Here is a 16,284-nt window from a genome sequence, read left to right on the forward strand (position 1 = left end):
GCAAAGGTCTGGGTAGTACTGTATACAAACACAGTAACTGGCCACTGTAACTGAGAGTTGGCTATATGAGACAAAATATCTGTGACTACATTCAAGATATGCACTGAATTTTGTTAGATATTATTCTTCCTAGAATTGTATTTAGGGAAGGAACATAGAAATTGATAGTGATTTATGGAGAACATGCATATTCAGGATTTGATTAATTCATTTATTCATCTATTCATTTCTTTACAGGTCAGGTCTCTGGGACCAGTATTTAGGCATGAAATTTACCAGTTCAGGATAAATGTTGAAGCTTCCCTTTCCTCCTTAATACTGTCAAGTCATAGCTTAATTAGAATTTTGAAGAAGCAAGTTCTGGAGGCTTAAGGTTTTGGCTAAAGCAATTTTTCAGACAGTACCAGATTAACTAGATATATATGATGTGTTACTCAAAATATATAGCTAAATCAACGTCTTAAAGACAAAGAGATTGATATATCAATTAATTGTTACATATATGAAAATTATCTGAAAAATTTTATAAAATTTAAATAATTTTCCTCACGTTTTAAAAAATAAGACATATAGCTTGGGATACATTCAAGTACTAAATGTAGCAAGTATAACCTTCACAATACTAAGCCACGATTCACAACCAGCATGAATTAAGAGTTTACACTTGTGAAAAAAAAAAGCTATCAAAAGAAGCTATTTTCTATCATCAGAATGGCAAACTAACCTTCATGCTATAGAAGGAACATATGAGGAAAAATTATGTGCACTCTACATTTAGGCATGTATGGATGTTTAAAATCTATTATTTGCTCAAGCTCTTCCATCAGTACTCAGTTAAGACTTAACTCAGATCTTCTGGGTATGAAGAGGACATAGGCTTTGAAATCAAAGGCAACCATGTTGGGATATCTGCTAGAGTACTAGCTAATCATGTGACCTCAGCAAGTTTCTTTAATCCACAACACTTTCATATGAGGAAACAGTAAAACGGAAATAATGCATATCACCACAACATAAAATGATGTGAAGACAAAGCGATGTATTATATGTCAAGTACTAATGTAATGTTGTATTATTCTAAACATGAAAAAATTTTACTAGTGTTTCCTGTATATAAAAAATATCCTTTTTTATATGTCATTTTCTTTTAGAAATCTGGTTTTTTGCATTACTTATTTTTCAAGTTGTTAGTATAACATATGTAGTTATATTTTCAACTTTGTTCACATAGCATTATATTGTAACAATTGCTTAAGGTGCTACAGTATTCAGTCATCTTAATTCAGAAAAATCCATAGAATTGATACCCAACAATTGCCTATATTATTACCTATAGTTAAACATTTGTTCTATTAGTAGATCTACATATATCTGTATATTTAGCACCTTTATTTCTAATGTTTTTTTTCATATTTTAGATGTTTCCCTCAGTACAAATTTCCAAAAGTCACAGAATACTGTGATAAGCTTACAGTTCTTAGCTTTATAACTTATTAGTGTATGATGTTGAATAAGTTAATTACCCTCTGTATATCTGTTTTCTCATGTATAAAAAGGAAATGATAATAATAAGTTCATGTATATATATAATAATTAAACCAGCATCTTGTACATAATAAGTGCTATATAAATATATCTAAATATTTGTTAAAAGGTTTAATGGTATTTAAAGCTATGTATTTCCAAAATGATTATTACAAATTACTGCCAACAGCCATTTTAATTTCATTTTCCTTTTAAACATAGCATGCATTTTATAATTTCTAATGTGTTATTTTAATACAGATAAAATTGTTATAATTATTAGACTTAATTGTTTGTATAATTCACATATAAAATCCATTAAGGTAGAGACTTTAATTTACCTGCTTCTGACTAACCAGCACAAGAGAACAACTAGCACATAGGTAAATACCTGTAGAGAGTACAAATGATTGTGGATTTCCCAGCTCTATCTAGGGCTTGAAGGCAGAAATACCTGATTTTGTAAATCAGCTAAAGATGCAATTAAAGGGAAGAAAGGGCTATATGTTTTGTTCTAGAAAAGCCATGACAAATAAGCCAATTTAGATATAATAGGTTATGGGCTCTTGTTCTGAAAACCAATCTTTAATTTTTTAAAAAGTGATTTATTTTCTATCAAAGTCTAGTTTTTCTTTTTAATTGCAACTTTACAAAATTGGGAAAACAGGGAAAGTGTTTACATTTTTTAATTCATTGGCTGTATCAAAGTATTATATATGTTTCTTGCATATTTGTTGACCACTACTGATGATTATATATTTATTATTTACCATATATCTAGGTAAACCAGTTATGATTGTTACAGAATACATGGAAAATGGTTCCTTGGACAGTTTCTTACGCGTAAGTAGAAGATTTTGTATACATACGTAGATCTCTTATCTCTCTCTATCTATGCATGCATATATAAATATGGAATAAATTACTAAAAATGATGTTGGAGACAGCCTCTGATATTTTGCCAGACAATTAGGTAATCAAAGGTTAAAGTAAAACTAAAATTTTCTGGGACTAAGTAGCAAGAGGAAGACTGTAAATTTGAATCTTTGTCTTGAAGCATCTAAATGTAAATGGTTTATATTTTTAAAACAAATTTGTGCAATTGTCTTCAGCTTTTTTGTAGTGCCAGGACTCACAATTGTCTTCAGCTTTTTTGTAGTGCCAGGACTCACATAGTGCCAGGACTCACAATAATCAAAAAAATAGTCCTAAAGTAAGACATACATAACATTGATGTAGGAAAGATTCTCTTTTCTTTATATAAAGTAACCTCAACTACTATAAGATAGAAGACCATCTCACCTCGTGCCATCCACTCAGATAGTAAGCTTGTGCTATAATGCCAAAGTATTCTCAATTCAGATATATCATTTTAGAACAAATATGTTCAGAAACATACAAAAAGTTTATAGAGTATGAGACATGGCCAATCACCAATCACTGCAAGGAATAAAAAAATATATTGACCCTGTCCTCAAGGTGCTTTCAGCACTATGTAAGTAGAAATATATAGATAGATAGGTAGGTAGATAGGTAGGTAGGTAGGTAAGTAGGTAGGTAGGTAGATAGATAGATAGATAGATAGATAGATAGATAGATAGATAGATATAGAGGTAGATAGATATAGAAGGAGATCGATATATAGATATGTATAGCTTAAACAGTTTGGAATGTAATAATATGGAATAAGTGTTAGATAGATAGATAGATAGATAGATAGGTAGGCGATAGATAGGTAGATAGATAGATACTACAATTCATTATCATGGAAGAAAATTCTAAATTTTATATGAATGAAAATTGATATTCTTAATTTTAATATTCATGAGTCCATTATAAATTTTATTAGCAATTATTTTCACAAACATATTTCAGAAACATTTTCCATATTAGATAATTAAAACAATAATACTATATATTTTTAAAGTAGTTTGCATAGATATAACTACATATGAAATTTTAAATTTTTCTATTTATATATGTATGTATCTATCTATCCATCTATTTGCTTATCTATCATATGAACCATATGTTTTTATTTTAATCCAAGTAGTGGAAGCTTTTTCTAAATCCAGGACTCTAATTTTATCTCCTGTTTCTATTTTGTGACCCATAACTCAGGGTTGTATAGAAAAACATCTATTTATATATTAGTAAATATTTCTGACTAATTTTGAACTAATTATTTGTAATAAATATGTAACATCACCCTTATTTGAAGCAATTAATGAATTATACAGGAACCTAGAAGGAAGAATCAAATGAATAAAAAAGTTAAATAATCACAGGATCCATTTCATTTTTCTGTTCTTGAAGTTATTAAGAGGTGTTAGTAAGCCAAATAAACACTGAGAAAGTTCTAGACAAAGAATATTAAGATTCTTCTTGTTACAAAGTATTTAGTAATTCAGCATTTATGCTATTTTTGTTTTAGCCTTGTATCCATTCAGATTCGAATATCTTGTTAGGCTAGAGTACTTAAACCTAGAATGTACCTACTTGGTCTTGTTACAATTCAGTGTGTGAGATTTTAACCAAGATATATCTTTAAGAAATAGCAGCACATCTTAACTGTACATTTGAAATACTTCCCAGAAACATGATGCCCAATTTACAGTCATCCAGCTGGTGGGGATGCTTCGGGGGATAGCATCTGGCATGAAGTACCTCTCAGATATGGGCTATGTTCACCGAGACCTCGCTGCTAGGAACATTTTGATCAACAGCAATTTGGTGTGTAAGGTTTCTGATTTTGGACTTTCACGCGTTCTAGAAGATGACCCAGAAGCTGCTTACACAACAAGAGTGAGTAACTGAGTTTGTTTTCTCCTTTTATCTCTATTTTCCACTTTGTATTATGTTGATTTGCAAGTAGGTAGAAATCATTCTTCACAATGCTTTGTCATTTATATCTTCTCCAAAAAGAAATTTATTCTTTAACATTTAAATATTGTTACATATCTGGGAAAATAGATGATCACTGTTCATGAGGCTGGTAATGATTTTAATTCTGAAATCCCAATGATTTTATTGCTTTTCTCAAAAAGGCAGCAAAATTCTCACATGTCTGAAGTCTTGATATTTTTATATTTACTATTTTTCCATCATGGTTGAGCCACCTTTAAGTAGATTGGATAAATTATCAGGACTCTCATCCAATTATACATAGTTGTTAAGCATTTTTAAATTAATATCTACATAAGCTACACGTTTGTATTATAAAGATTTCAAAACAAAGCAATAAAAAGGAGAAAAGTCGTCCATAGTTGCGCCACCCACAAAGAACATTTGTAAATTTGTGAGTGAATTTTTCCAGATTTTCCCGCATATATACACACACACATATGCGTGGATACATAATTAGAATAGGATTATTTATAATACCAATGTTTAGCCTTTTTTTCTCTTTAGTAGTATACTACTTGAATACAGCTTATTGTTGATAATCTTTATTTTCATGTTTAGCAGTTTGATGTATTTTAATTTCTGGTCGTAGCATTTTTTTTAACAAACCTCTAATTAGTGGGCAAATTATTATTATATCTAGTTTTTCATTATTTTATACAAATGAGTAAATGATCCACTTGTATTTATAATTGTATGAGTCTGATGATTTACCAACCATGTATTCTTAAAAGTGGATTTTCTGTGTCAAAGAGTTTCTTCTATTTTAAAAGTGCACTTCACTATCCTCATGATACAACTAGACATTATCATTATTTTTAGTATTTAGTTGTTATTGTGAGCAATTACATGTTTCAATTTGTATCCTTTTAATTCAAACTATATTTGATTATTTTGTTATATATTTATTGGCAGGTTCTTTAAAATCTTATTTCTTTAGGTAATTTTTTTTTCATGGCAGGATATTTAAAAAAAGATATAATATTCATTACTTATGATACTATCCAAAGATAACCAGCTTTAACATTTTAATGTTATCCTTTTGAAAAATTTTACACATTTTCATCTGTAAATGATTACCAATTGTGAATATAATCCCCCAAAATAATATCATGCTATACATATATTCATATATAAAATGATTTCCTTTTGTCAATAAATCGAGTATTTTTACATATAAATTTAATGTTGTTTTATAATCCACCCTTTTTAACTTAACATAAAAAACGTAGAAATTTCTAGATAATAGATATGTGTTTACAGAATCATTAGTGTATAGTACTCTATTTTTTCATGTACAGAATTTATTTATCCAAATTACTATTAGACAGAATTTCAATGTTTTGATATTATTAGCAATACTGTGATTTACATTCTGATATATAGTTCATGTCTGTCCATGATTATCTCTTCAATATAATTTTCTAGAATTAAAAAATTGCTGAGTTGAAATACATGCAACTATGTAAGGATTTTGAAGTATGAATCACCCAATTGTTTTCATTATAGTTTGTTATAGATTTTCACTCCTAGTAGCAAGATGCAATATAAAGAAGCCTGTTCCTCCATATTCTCACCAGCTAAGAAAATGGCCTAGTTTTTTAGTCAATTTCTGCTGTTTTCTTCTTGTTTAATTCTAAAAGTTAATTCCTGATTAAAATTTTTTCAAAAAACTTATTCTTTTCTGAAATTACCAATCTCAACAACTCCATTAAGTGACCACCAAGATTGTCACATGGTAGCAATACCACACTCTGAGAAAGAGACCCATATGCCAAACTGCATTTCATCTACAAAAAAAACACCATAGTGATAGAGTCACAGAAATACAGAAACACAATATTCCAGAGATATTCCTACATATGTTGGAAGCCTCCTTATGTCTTCATACATTACACCCTTGTTTGCATTTCCCATTTCCAGTTAGATTCTATAGTGGATTCATTGTCTTCATTAATCTAAGTATTTTTTAAATGTATTGTGCATAAAAATGTTGTATTCCTAGGGATACAGTTCATGAGTTTAAGAACAAGAGACATAAAAGACAATTTTATATCTAGCAGCTAGTTAATTTATAACAGCGACTATGACTACACAGCTCTGAAAACTTTATGGAATTGCAAAACATGGGTAAATATCTTGTGCTTTTTAGTACTCTTTCTCAGATCTCAAGAAAAATTAGTCAGCCAACATTCTGTAGCAAAGCATCATTTTTATGACTAAATTATCATCCCAGAAAACAACATATGCAGCATATTGTCTCCAAAAATGCTTTTTATTCTATTCACTGCTACTCTGCATTCTAAAGATATCTTTCATCACCTTCTGCTGCTATGCACTTTTAACATACTCCATGAAAAGTATCATTCTTGCTGGCATTGTCCTTGTTGTTACAACTTTATCCAAGAAATAGTTCCAGTTTTAATAAAAAATATTTGATAAAAAGGCCTTTATTTGTAATACTCAATTTCTGATAATTCAGTTGGCCTCTAATTCCTATGCCATATCACATTTTTAAATGAGGGCACCCTGTTCTCAATACTGGTCTTGATTTCTAAGGTACTCAAAGAAATGATTTCTCTTGTAGAAACTTGAAAGACCCATCCAAATCTAGACCATCTGCTCCCTGGAGAATTTGGGCTAACTTTCAGAGCTTTGTTTATACTGATTGTTATTTTTCAGGACCAAGGGATCCAGAAGTACAAAAAAAAGAGGTGTTGCTGTGTCAAAATTCCTCTTTAGCATTTATGAAGTGAAAGTACAAAAGGCTATTTGCATTTATGTTTCATTCTTAGAAGATCCTTAAAAACCACACAGACCAAAGGGGCTCATTCACTACCAATGAATAGCTATTTAGTGTTCACTCTCTTTTAGTCTTCCATAATAAGCCTTGTTTGATGCAATAATTTTATAATGTACTCTAAAATATGAAGTATGGTTATAAAGTATTAGGACTGCTATTTTGTTTTTTAAACCAACACACTAAAACAATTAAATGAGTGTCACCATCTTAAGTTGTCTCTAGGGAACTTATAATTACTGCAGGAACACTGCTATTGAACAAAATGTTTTGGGAGTTCCCCTTTTAAAATTATCTTTAAAACTAAAATGTGAATGAATGATACCATCATTCAGAAGTTTTTAAGTATATAGTGTTTTGGGAAGCAGACTTGACTAAGATGAAATCACTGGTTTCAGTAAGCTTATAGTTAATAAATAAGAGAAGTAGCACATTGTTGTATAGTAAAGTCTATTTTTTTTTTTAAACAAAATCAGTATTATCCAGTTTAGACATCCGGCTTATTTATTTGACTTAGCATGCTATAATTACAGTTATTTCAGAAAAACATTTAAGAATGTGGATACCAAGTCATTCTTTTTGAATAAACACATTCTGGTTAATCTGCTTTACCAGTCAAGTTACTTTCGTCACACTTACTTAACACATTTCACCTAGTATCACTTCAATTCAGAAACTAGCATTTGTTTCCTTAATGTATTAAAACTTTCCCAATTGCCTCTGAAAGGTATTGCCTTTATGTGTGTGTTAGAGTGGTTAATTTACTCCTACTGCTGAGCACCCTATGAATAAGTGGTAATCACACTGTCCTGTTCTCCATAGTCCTCCTCAGCTCCTGTAGATTCATGTCTATGGCTGCTTTAATAGAGTCAATCCATCTCAAATTTGATCTTCCTCTTTTCCTTCTGCCCTCTATTTTTCCCAGAATTATTTTCTTCTATAAGGAATCCTGCCTTTTGATGATGTACCTAAAATAGAATAACTTTAGTTTTCTCATTTTTGCCTCCAGTGATGTTTCTGTCTTAATTTGCTCTAGGAGCCACTTGTTCAGCTTTAGCTGTAAGGAATTATGAAAGGCACTTGATTCAGCAACACTGAGTGAATGTATGGTGTCTACCGTTCTCATTTTAAAAACATCTCCGTGGTCTGTAAGGCAGAGTAGAAGAGCAGAATAGAAATTATATGAACTATTTCTATTTAAACTTTTTAAGCTGGATGGAGCATCTGAAGAGTTGAGAAAATGCTTAGTCTTAAAACAATTTAGTAGACATTTCTCTATGTGTTTTTGGTACTGTCTTAAGTGTATTATAAGTTTTTCTTCTTTATATCCTCAATAGTACGTCTGAAAAGACAGAGTCAGCTAAGGTAATAATATGCTCCTTTTTTTTTGTTGTTTTCTCCTTTTTATTAAGATATTAGATAGGAAAACAGAATTAATTTCAATATTCACTTCTTGTTATTTCTCATTTCTCACTACTGTGTTATGCAGAAATTCCAAACACTGACACGTTCCATTATATAATATTATTATTCATTCTGTAACCTTTGTAAAATTCCTCTGTATACTCATGAGGTTTTGAGAATGAGAACAGCTATAATGTTTTATTTAATATTATTATGAAAATAGTAGTTCAATCTTGCAGACCGTCGGAAGTGCTCTTAGTGACACCCAGAAAGCTTGGATGACATCTTGAGAACCTCTGTTATAGATATTTTATCTTTAAAAAATCACCTAAAAATCTGAATAAGTATTTTAGTGTTTATTAAATGATATAGAATCTGTCTTATGACACTGCATGATGTAACATGTTGAAGAAAAGCCTTGAAGCATAACTGCAGCTGCATACGAAAGCTTGCAAATCATCGTGGAAGGCCCAGGGTTTTACTTGGGATGAATGTGATTGGAGCATTTAGCTCTGCAAAAACCATGAAAGAATTTTTAATTGAGAAAAACAAATAAACAAATAAAAAAATGAATTCTCTCTTTTTGGTTTCCCATCATGTTAATTTCAAAGTAGAATTATGACATGTTTCCTCTTTTCTTCACTGCACTACTTATCTTATTTCATTCTAATAGAACCATGATATTACTGGTGAGAACTCTTTGCTGCTGAATAATTTTTCAATTTTTCCTCTTATCAAATTTCATTTTAAATAGGTTAGCAATTTTTATTTATGAATGCATCTGTGCAAATGAGCATTCTTATATTTATGTGTTGAAATAGATGATATACAAAATCCTAACATAATAGTGCTCAATTTGCTTGTTTTACACAAAATTAGAGAATGTCAGAAAAAAAATGCAGACTTTATCTTATTTATATTTTGTGTTCCATAAAACAAATCTAATTCTCGAGTCCCCAGATTCATTTTAGAGGCATAATTACCATGTAAACTAATTTGAGAAATTTGAGAAAACCAAATGATTTGTTTTGGGTTATGTTCATCACTATTAGATATTTTTCTTTTTATTTCTGCTTAGAAAATGCATATGCAGCGATAACCAATTCAGTTTTTATATTAGATGAAAATGTTCTGCCTTTTTTCACATTGTCCAATGGCCATGTAACACCTTATTTAATTTTTAGAAAATAAAATTAAGTGAAAAGTTATCACAGACATTGTGTGTTAAGTAACAGGAGAAAAAAACTTTATTTTACATAATAACATTTAATTTTTTACCTCTCTGACTCTTCGAAGTTAGTGCCAGAAATATTCTAGGACAGCTTTGTCTTATCCAATGTTATTTTCAAGATTAAAAAAAAAAAAGTGGCTAAACAAGAAGTTAAAATCTAAGTGGTTAAATACACCTGTTTAAGATAACTTCATTCCAAGAACAGAAAATATGAGCCTTTGCTCTGCAGGATCTCAAGACTAAAAACTTTGTACACCAAAAACTGGTGAGATACAAAAAGACAACTACATTTTTTTTGATTAATAATATACATCACATGTCATTCACACATGAATGAAAATAAAGCAATAAGTAAATATCTAATCGGTAGCCTTCATACAGTAATGTATTTTAAGCTTCAAACAAAATTAAATAATGTCAATCATGAATTTATTCCCTACTCTCTTATGATGAGTATGAATATGCCTTATGTAGCTTCACAAAGTAAAGCCACATGTTCAAAAATCAGAAAACTTTAGAAGATTTAGTAATCTCAGTTATCAATGTTGCATTAAAATTTAATGAACTCTAGTATTTTTCATTTCAGAGAGATGGGTAGAAGGAACATTTTAACATGTGAAAATAATCTATCCAGATTTATATGGGGAAAAATCACAACTATAATTTTGGAGTAGAACACAGGAGTGAGTGAGGAGATTGAATGTAAAAATATACACAGTCTCTAGCAGAAACTATTTTCTCTAAAATTCATTATTTATTCATTCAACACGTATTTTAGTGCCTACGATATACTGGGCACTATTCTAAGATCTGAGGATACAGAGATAAATAAAACAAAGCCCTGACCTCATGAGCTTACATTCTAGTTTGAAATTCAGATGATAAGCAAACAAGTAAAGGCATAGCAAGGCAGAGAAGATTAGGAATGTGGACAGTGTGCAGGGGGTGTTAATTTAGGATGATCAGAGAAAGTCTTCCCTGATAAAATGATGTTAGAGCAGAGAATTGGTGAACATGAAGGAGCAAATAATGGATATATCAAGATTAGACAACCAGATTCATTTTCCTTTAACTAATTTTCAATTTAATAAAATAGTTTTAATCATTGCTCTGGTTCCAACAGGCTCACTTTTCAAGTGTACAAATTAGATTAATGATCTAACTTAGAAAAAAAAAAAAAACAGGCTAACGGTGACTGATAACAGTCCTTAGTGTTGTGATTCCTGGAAGCTTAGTAAAAATCACTTTCTGAAATTATTTACAGTTCACTTGTGAATATACCACTTTTTCAAATATGTGATGACACAGCATACACTGTGTTTCCCATGTACCCTAAAGCCACTGATCAGCCCCAAATCCCTTTGGTATTAGAGGGGACAGCAGTCATGACACCCTAATCCGATTTTACCACTGGATGTCTGGAATGGCTAATAATTTGACTCATTCCTGTCCTATCTCCCTTTTTTAACCATACTTCTACATGTTATGGTTCAGATCCATTTCTATCATTTGTTAGCCATAGCTCTGGAATTGTTCCATATTTCAATCAGCTATTTACCAGACATAGATATACAAGGGAACCATGGGCATGATGTCTAATCAGAAACGTCGCAACAGATATTTATGAGATTCTCAACTTATTTCAGTTTTCCTTACTTTTAATTATAATATTAAACAAATCAAGCCTACTCAAATTATGAACTTTTCTTTGATTGATTACTAAAATAAACATATTTCTATTTCATCATTTTTATTATAAATATATAATACCCCTGCTATATTGAATAGACCTTTCTGACTTATTTGTTTAAAATATTGCTTCCTTGGCAAGTTGTGTTCAGAGTGCTTAAAATTCAGACTTTCAAATGAATTTCCATGACCTTTAAAAAATAAATAAGGGATTAATTATATATAAAACAAAAAGTTTAGCATTTAAAACTTCATTGAATTTTGAAAGTACCTATACTCATATTAGGATATATGTTTAGCCTTATCCTTAAATGTTTGCATTGCTTTTGTTGCATAGACATTATATATCAGATGACCTAATTTTATATTGTATTATGTAAAGCTTCAATGTAACAGAAATGTTCTTTATTTGTATTTTATTTCCTAGATAGACATAGAGTTACCTAGAATGCAATGTGAAGATTTTCTTGTATTTCAAGAAATTCTTAAGCTATTCTCATAATATTGAAAAATCTCAAAAGTTCAAGGAGTGGGCTTTTGCTACGTAGGAGATCATTCATCTCTGATCTCTGTGGCAATCAAACATCTGCTGAAACGATTCTCTCAATGGCTTTTAGATTTGAACTACTGAGGATTAGAATAGACGCTTCCCCTGGGAGTCTTCTTGGATCGTCCTTCACCTTGTTGTCTACTGTTGTTCTACAATGACTGAAGTTTAGTTCCTGACAGTAGATTGATACTGGATCCTTGAGTTAAATGATTTATTTCTATAGTTCCACTTCTAACCCAAGAAGCCAATATTTGCTTCCAGGTTAAATACTCAATTACTTAGGTTTACGAAGAAAAACTCTCTAAAGCCCTTTGTCACTCTAAGTATGACCTGACAGAGTTCACAGGCAGGCAATATGAACTGTGGATCAGCAAAGTATTTCCTAAATCAGCAGGGAGAGATTTGTACATATAATTAGCAAAAAACTAAAGCAGATATGAGATATGCCTCAGTGTTCACAGAGTTCAGCAATTACACTCTCTTTCTTTAGAAATCAAGATTTGAAACCCCCTAGCACATAGTAAATGAGCTGTTCATTTCAATGCCTGAAAAAATACCAGGCTTTTAGCCAAATATCTCATTCGAACTGTCTAAATTCATTAAACTTAGAGAACTGAATTGCAAGATCTTTTGAGAACAGGTCTACTATGTGATTCCTGCTCTAACTGCTGTTTCTGGCCAAAGTGAACAAGGTTTTGGACTATTTTAATCCTGGATTAGAGTTTAGCAGTTATGTATGCCTCTGCTGAGAATCTTAGCATCATTACTTGCTCCATTTTATTCTTCTCCTTTAACTTTTTTGTAAGAATTCTATAGAAGTAAATTACTTAATAGATATACAGGTTAGTCCAAAGTTAGGATCATGTTTTAGAGTCCAAAATAATTGACATTGAAAATGTCAGCATCTTTGATATTCATGTAGGTTTAAGATGGAAATTTGAAAGTTGTAAGAGCTAACATTCATAAGTCAGCACATCTGTTAGAGACAGATAAGACAACATAAAGCCAGGTTTTATGTTTCCCACGACACTCAGTTTGTGAATGACAAGAAATCCGCAAAGAGAGGTTAAGAAACGGCTGAAATTAAGTAGTAGGGTCAAAGCTGAGCCCAGAAATCAAGACTCCTTATTATCTCTAAACTTTAAAATCCAAATGGAACAAATGATTATAAATCTCCCTGCATCCCCAATTAATGTACTATAAATAGATGAAACATCAGCACTTGGAGGAACTGGCTCTAGGTTTAGCATTGCAAATATGGGGGACAAACATTAACTTCTGATACTGTTAAATTTAGATTGGTGATCTCTTTGCAATTGAGATTTTTAGACATACTTCTTATGCTGTGATTCTGGGTTTGCTCTAGGCAACTGAAGGCTTCTAGATACGTAAAGATCTGGGGAGCTTACATGTAGATATATAAATGCTTTCAAGTTATAGCTCATTAATAACAATTTCATTAGAATAGTTTTACTGTGGCAAGAAAAAGTATGCTAAGTGATGGCACAATTTTGTCTCATCACACTCAAATTTTTGGATAGCCCAGTGAAGGATGTGTTTGGTAGGTATTTTTTTATTAAGTTTATTGAGGTAACATTGGTTAATACAATTATATAATTTTCAAGAGTACATTATGGTTTGACATCTATATATTCTATTGTGTGATTACCACCCAAAGTTCAGTTTCCTTTAGCTACCATATATTTGATCCCCTTTATCCACTTCATCCTCACCCTCCCCTACTATATTTGACCCTCTTTACCCGTCTACCTCTCCCCTCCATCCCCCAACCACTACCCTCTGGTAACCACTGGTCCATAGTTCATGTCCTTAAGTCTTTGTTTGTCCTGTTCATTTGATGCTTTTAGGTTTATATCCTGCATATAAGTGGATATAAACCTAATCTGGTTTATTTCGCTTAGCATGATTTCAATCTGGCTTATTTCGCTTAGCATGATTATCTCAAGGTCCATTCAGGTTGTTGCAAATGGCAGTATTTTATCTCTTCTTATAGCTGAGTAATATTCCATTGTATATATGTGCCACAGCTTCTTTAGCCAATCATCTATCATAGGACACTTCGGCTGGTCCATGTCCTGGCCACTGTGAATAATGCTGCTATCCAAAGAAAACTAGGTTGTTTCCATGTCTTGGGTATTGTATATAATGCTGCAATGAGCATAGGGGTATGATGTCTTTATGAGTAAGTTTTTTCAAATGTTTTTGGGTAGATACCTGGAAAAGATATTGCTGAGTCATATGGTAGCTCTAGTCTTAATTCTTTGAGAAACCTCCATACTATTTTCCATAGTGGCTGCACTAATTTACATGTCCTTGGGCCCCTTTCTTCCATTTCCTCTCCAACACTTGTTTTACTTGTCTTATTTATAATAGCCATTCTGACAAGTGTGATGGTAACTTTTTGTGGTATTGACTTGCATTTCCCTTATAACTAGGATGTTGAGTATCTTTTCATATATCTGTTGCCCATCTGTATATCTTCCTTGGAAAAGTGTCTATTTAGTTCTCTGCCCATTTCTTTTATTGGATTATTTTATTGTTGTTGCTATGTTGTATTAGTTCTTATATATTTTGGATATTAACCCTTTATCAAAGATATTATTTGTAAATGTCTTCTTCCATTTGGTTGGTTGCCTTTTTGTTTTCTTTTCCTGTACATAAACATTTCAATTTGATGTAGTCCCATTCATTTATTTTTTCTTTTACTTCCCTTGCCTTTGAGGTCACATTCATAAAATCCTCTTTAAGACCAAAGTCCTTGAGTTTAGCTCCTATGTTTTCTTCTATGCATTTTATTGTTTCAGGTCTTATATTCAGGTCCTTGATCCATTTTTAATTAATTTTGGTGTGTGGTGATAGACAACAGTCTAATTTCTTTCTTTTGCAGGTGACCTTCCAATTTTGCCAGCACCATTTATTGAAGAGGCTTTCCTTTCTCCACTGTATGTTTTTGGCTTTTTAGTCAAAAATTATTTGCGCATATAGATATGGGTTTACTTCTAGACTCTCGATTCTATTACACTGGTCCATGTGTGTGTTTTGCTGCTAATACCATGCCATTTGATTACTGTCACTTTGTATTATAAAATTTGAAGTCGGGCAGAGCAATGCATCCAGCCTCATTCTTTTTTCTCAGGATGGCTTTGGCAATTCAGGGTCTTTTGTGCTTCCATACAAATCTGATGATTTTTTTGTTCTATTTCTTTAAAAAAATGCTGATGAAATTTTGATGGGGATTGCATTAACTCTCCATAATGCTTTAGGTAATATTGTCATTTTAACTATGTTTATTCTTCCAATCCAAGAACACAGAGTATCTTTCCATTTCTTTATAACTTCTTCAGTTTCCTTTAATAGGGTCTTGTAGTTTTCATTATATAGGTCCTTCACATGTTTCGTTAAAATATTCCTAGGTATTTTATTCTTTTTGTTGCAATTGCAAAAGGAATATTTTCCACTTTTTCTGATCCTTCATTATTAGAGTATAGGAATGTTGTGGATTTTTGAACATTGATTTTGTATCCAGAGACTTTACTGTATATGCTTATTGTTTCTAGTAGTGTCCTTGTGGAGTCTTTAGGGTTTTCTAAATGGAGAATGATGTCATCTGCAAATAGTGAAAATTTGACTTCTTCATTTCCTATTCGGATGCCTTTTATATCTTTCTCTTGCCTAATTGCACTTTCTAGGACCTCCAATGTTATATTGAATAGCAGTGGCAATATTGGACAGCCTTGCCTTGTTCCTGATCTTAGAGGAAAGGTTTTTAGTTTTTTACCATTAAGTATAATATTGGTGGAGGGTTTGTCATATACGGCCTTTATAATGTTAAGATACTTTCCTTCTATACTGATGTTGTAGAATGTTTTGATCATAAATGAATGCTGTATCTTGTCAAAGGATTTTTCTGCATCTATTGATATGATCATATGATTCTTATTTTTTAATTTGTTTATGTGGTATATCACATTAATTGATTTGCATATGTTGAACCATCCCAATGCCCCTGAGATGAAGCCCACTTGATCATGGTATATAATCTTTTTCATATGTTGCTGTATTTGGTTTGCTAGTATCTTATTTAGGATTTTTGCATCTGTGTTCATGAGAAATATTGGTCTGTAGTTTTCTTTTTCTGTGTTATCTTTACCCGGTTTTGGT

At 31.4% G+C, this 16,284-nt stretch overlaps 1 protein-coding gene across 2 annotated transcripts in view; it reads left to right on the plus strand.

Annotated features, from left to right (window-relative positions):
* EPHA3 (EPH receptor A3) overlaps positions 1–16,284 on the plus strand; it is a 323,316-nt gene that overhangs the window by 274,297 nt on the left and 32,735 nt on the right. For both annotated transcript variants that reach the window (XM_006926248.1, XM_015600167.1), the window contains exons 12-13: positions 2,306–2,367; positions 4,120–4,329. In XM_006926248.1, coding sequence (XP_006926310.1) covers positions 2,306–2,367; positions 4,120–4,329 — 272 coding nt within the window. The remainder of the gene's footprint in view (positions 1–2,305; positions 2,368–4,119; positions 4,330–16,284) is intronic.

Source organism: Pteropus alecto, unplaced genomic scaffold, assembly GCF_000325575.1.
Source record: "Pteropus alecto unplaced genomic scaffold, ASM32557v1 scaffold239, whole genome shotgun sequence".
Taxonomy (NCBI): Eukaryota; Metazoa; Chordata; class Mammalia; order Chiroptera; family Pteropodidae; genus Pteropus; species Pteropus alecto.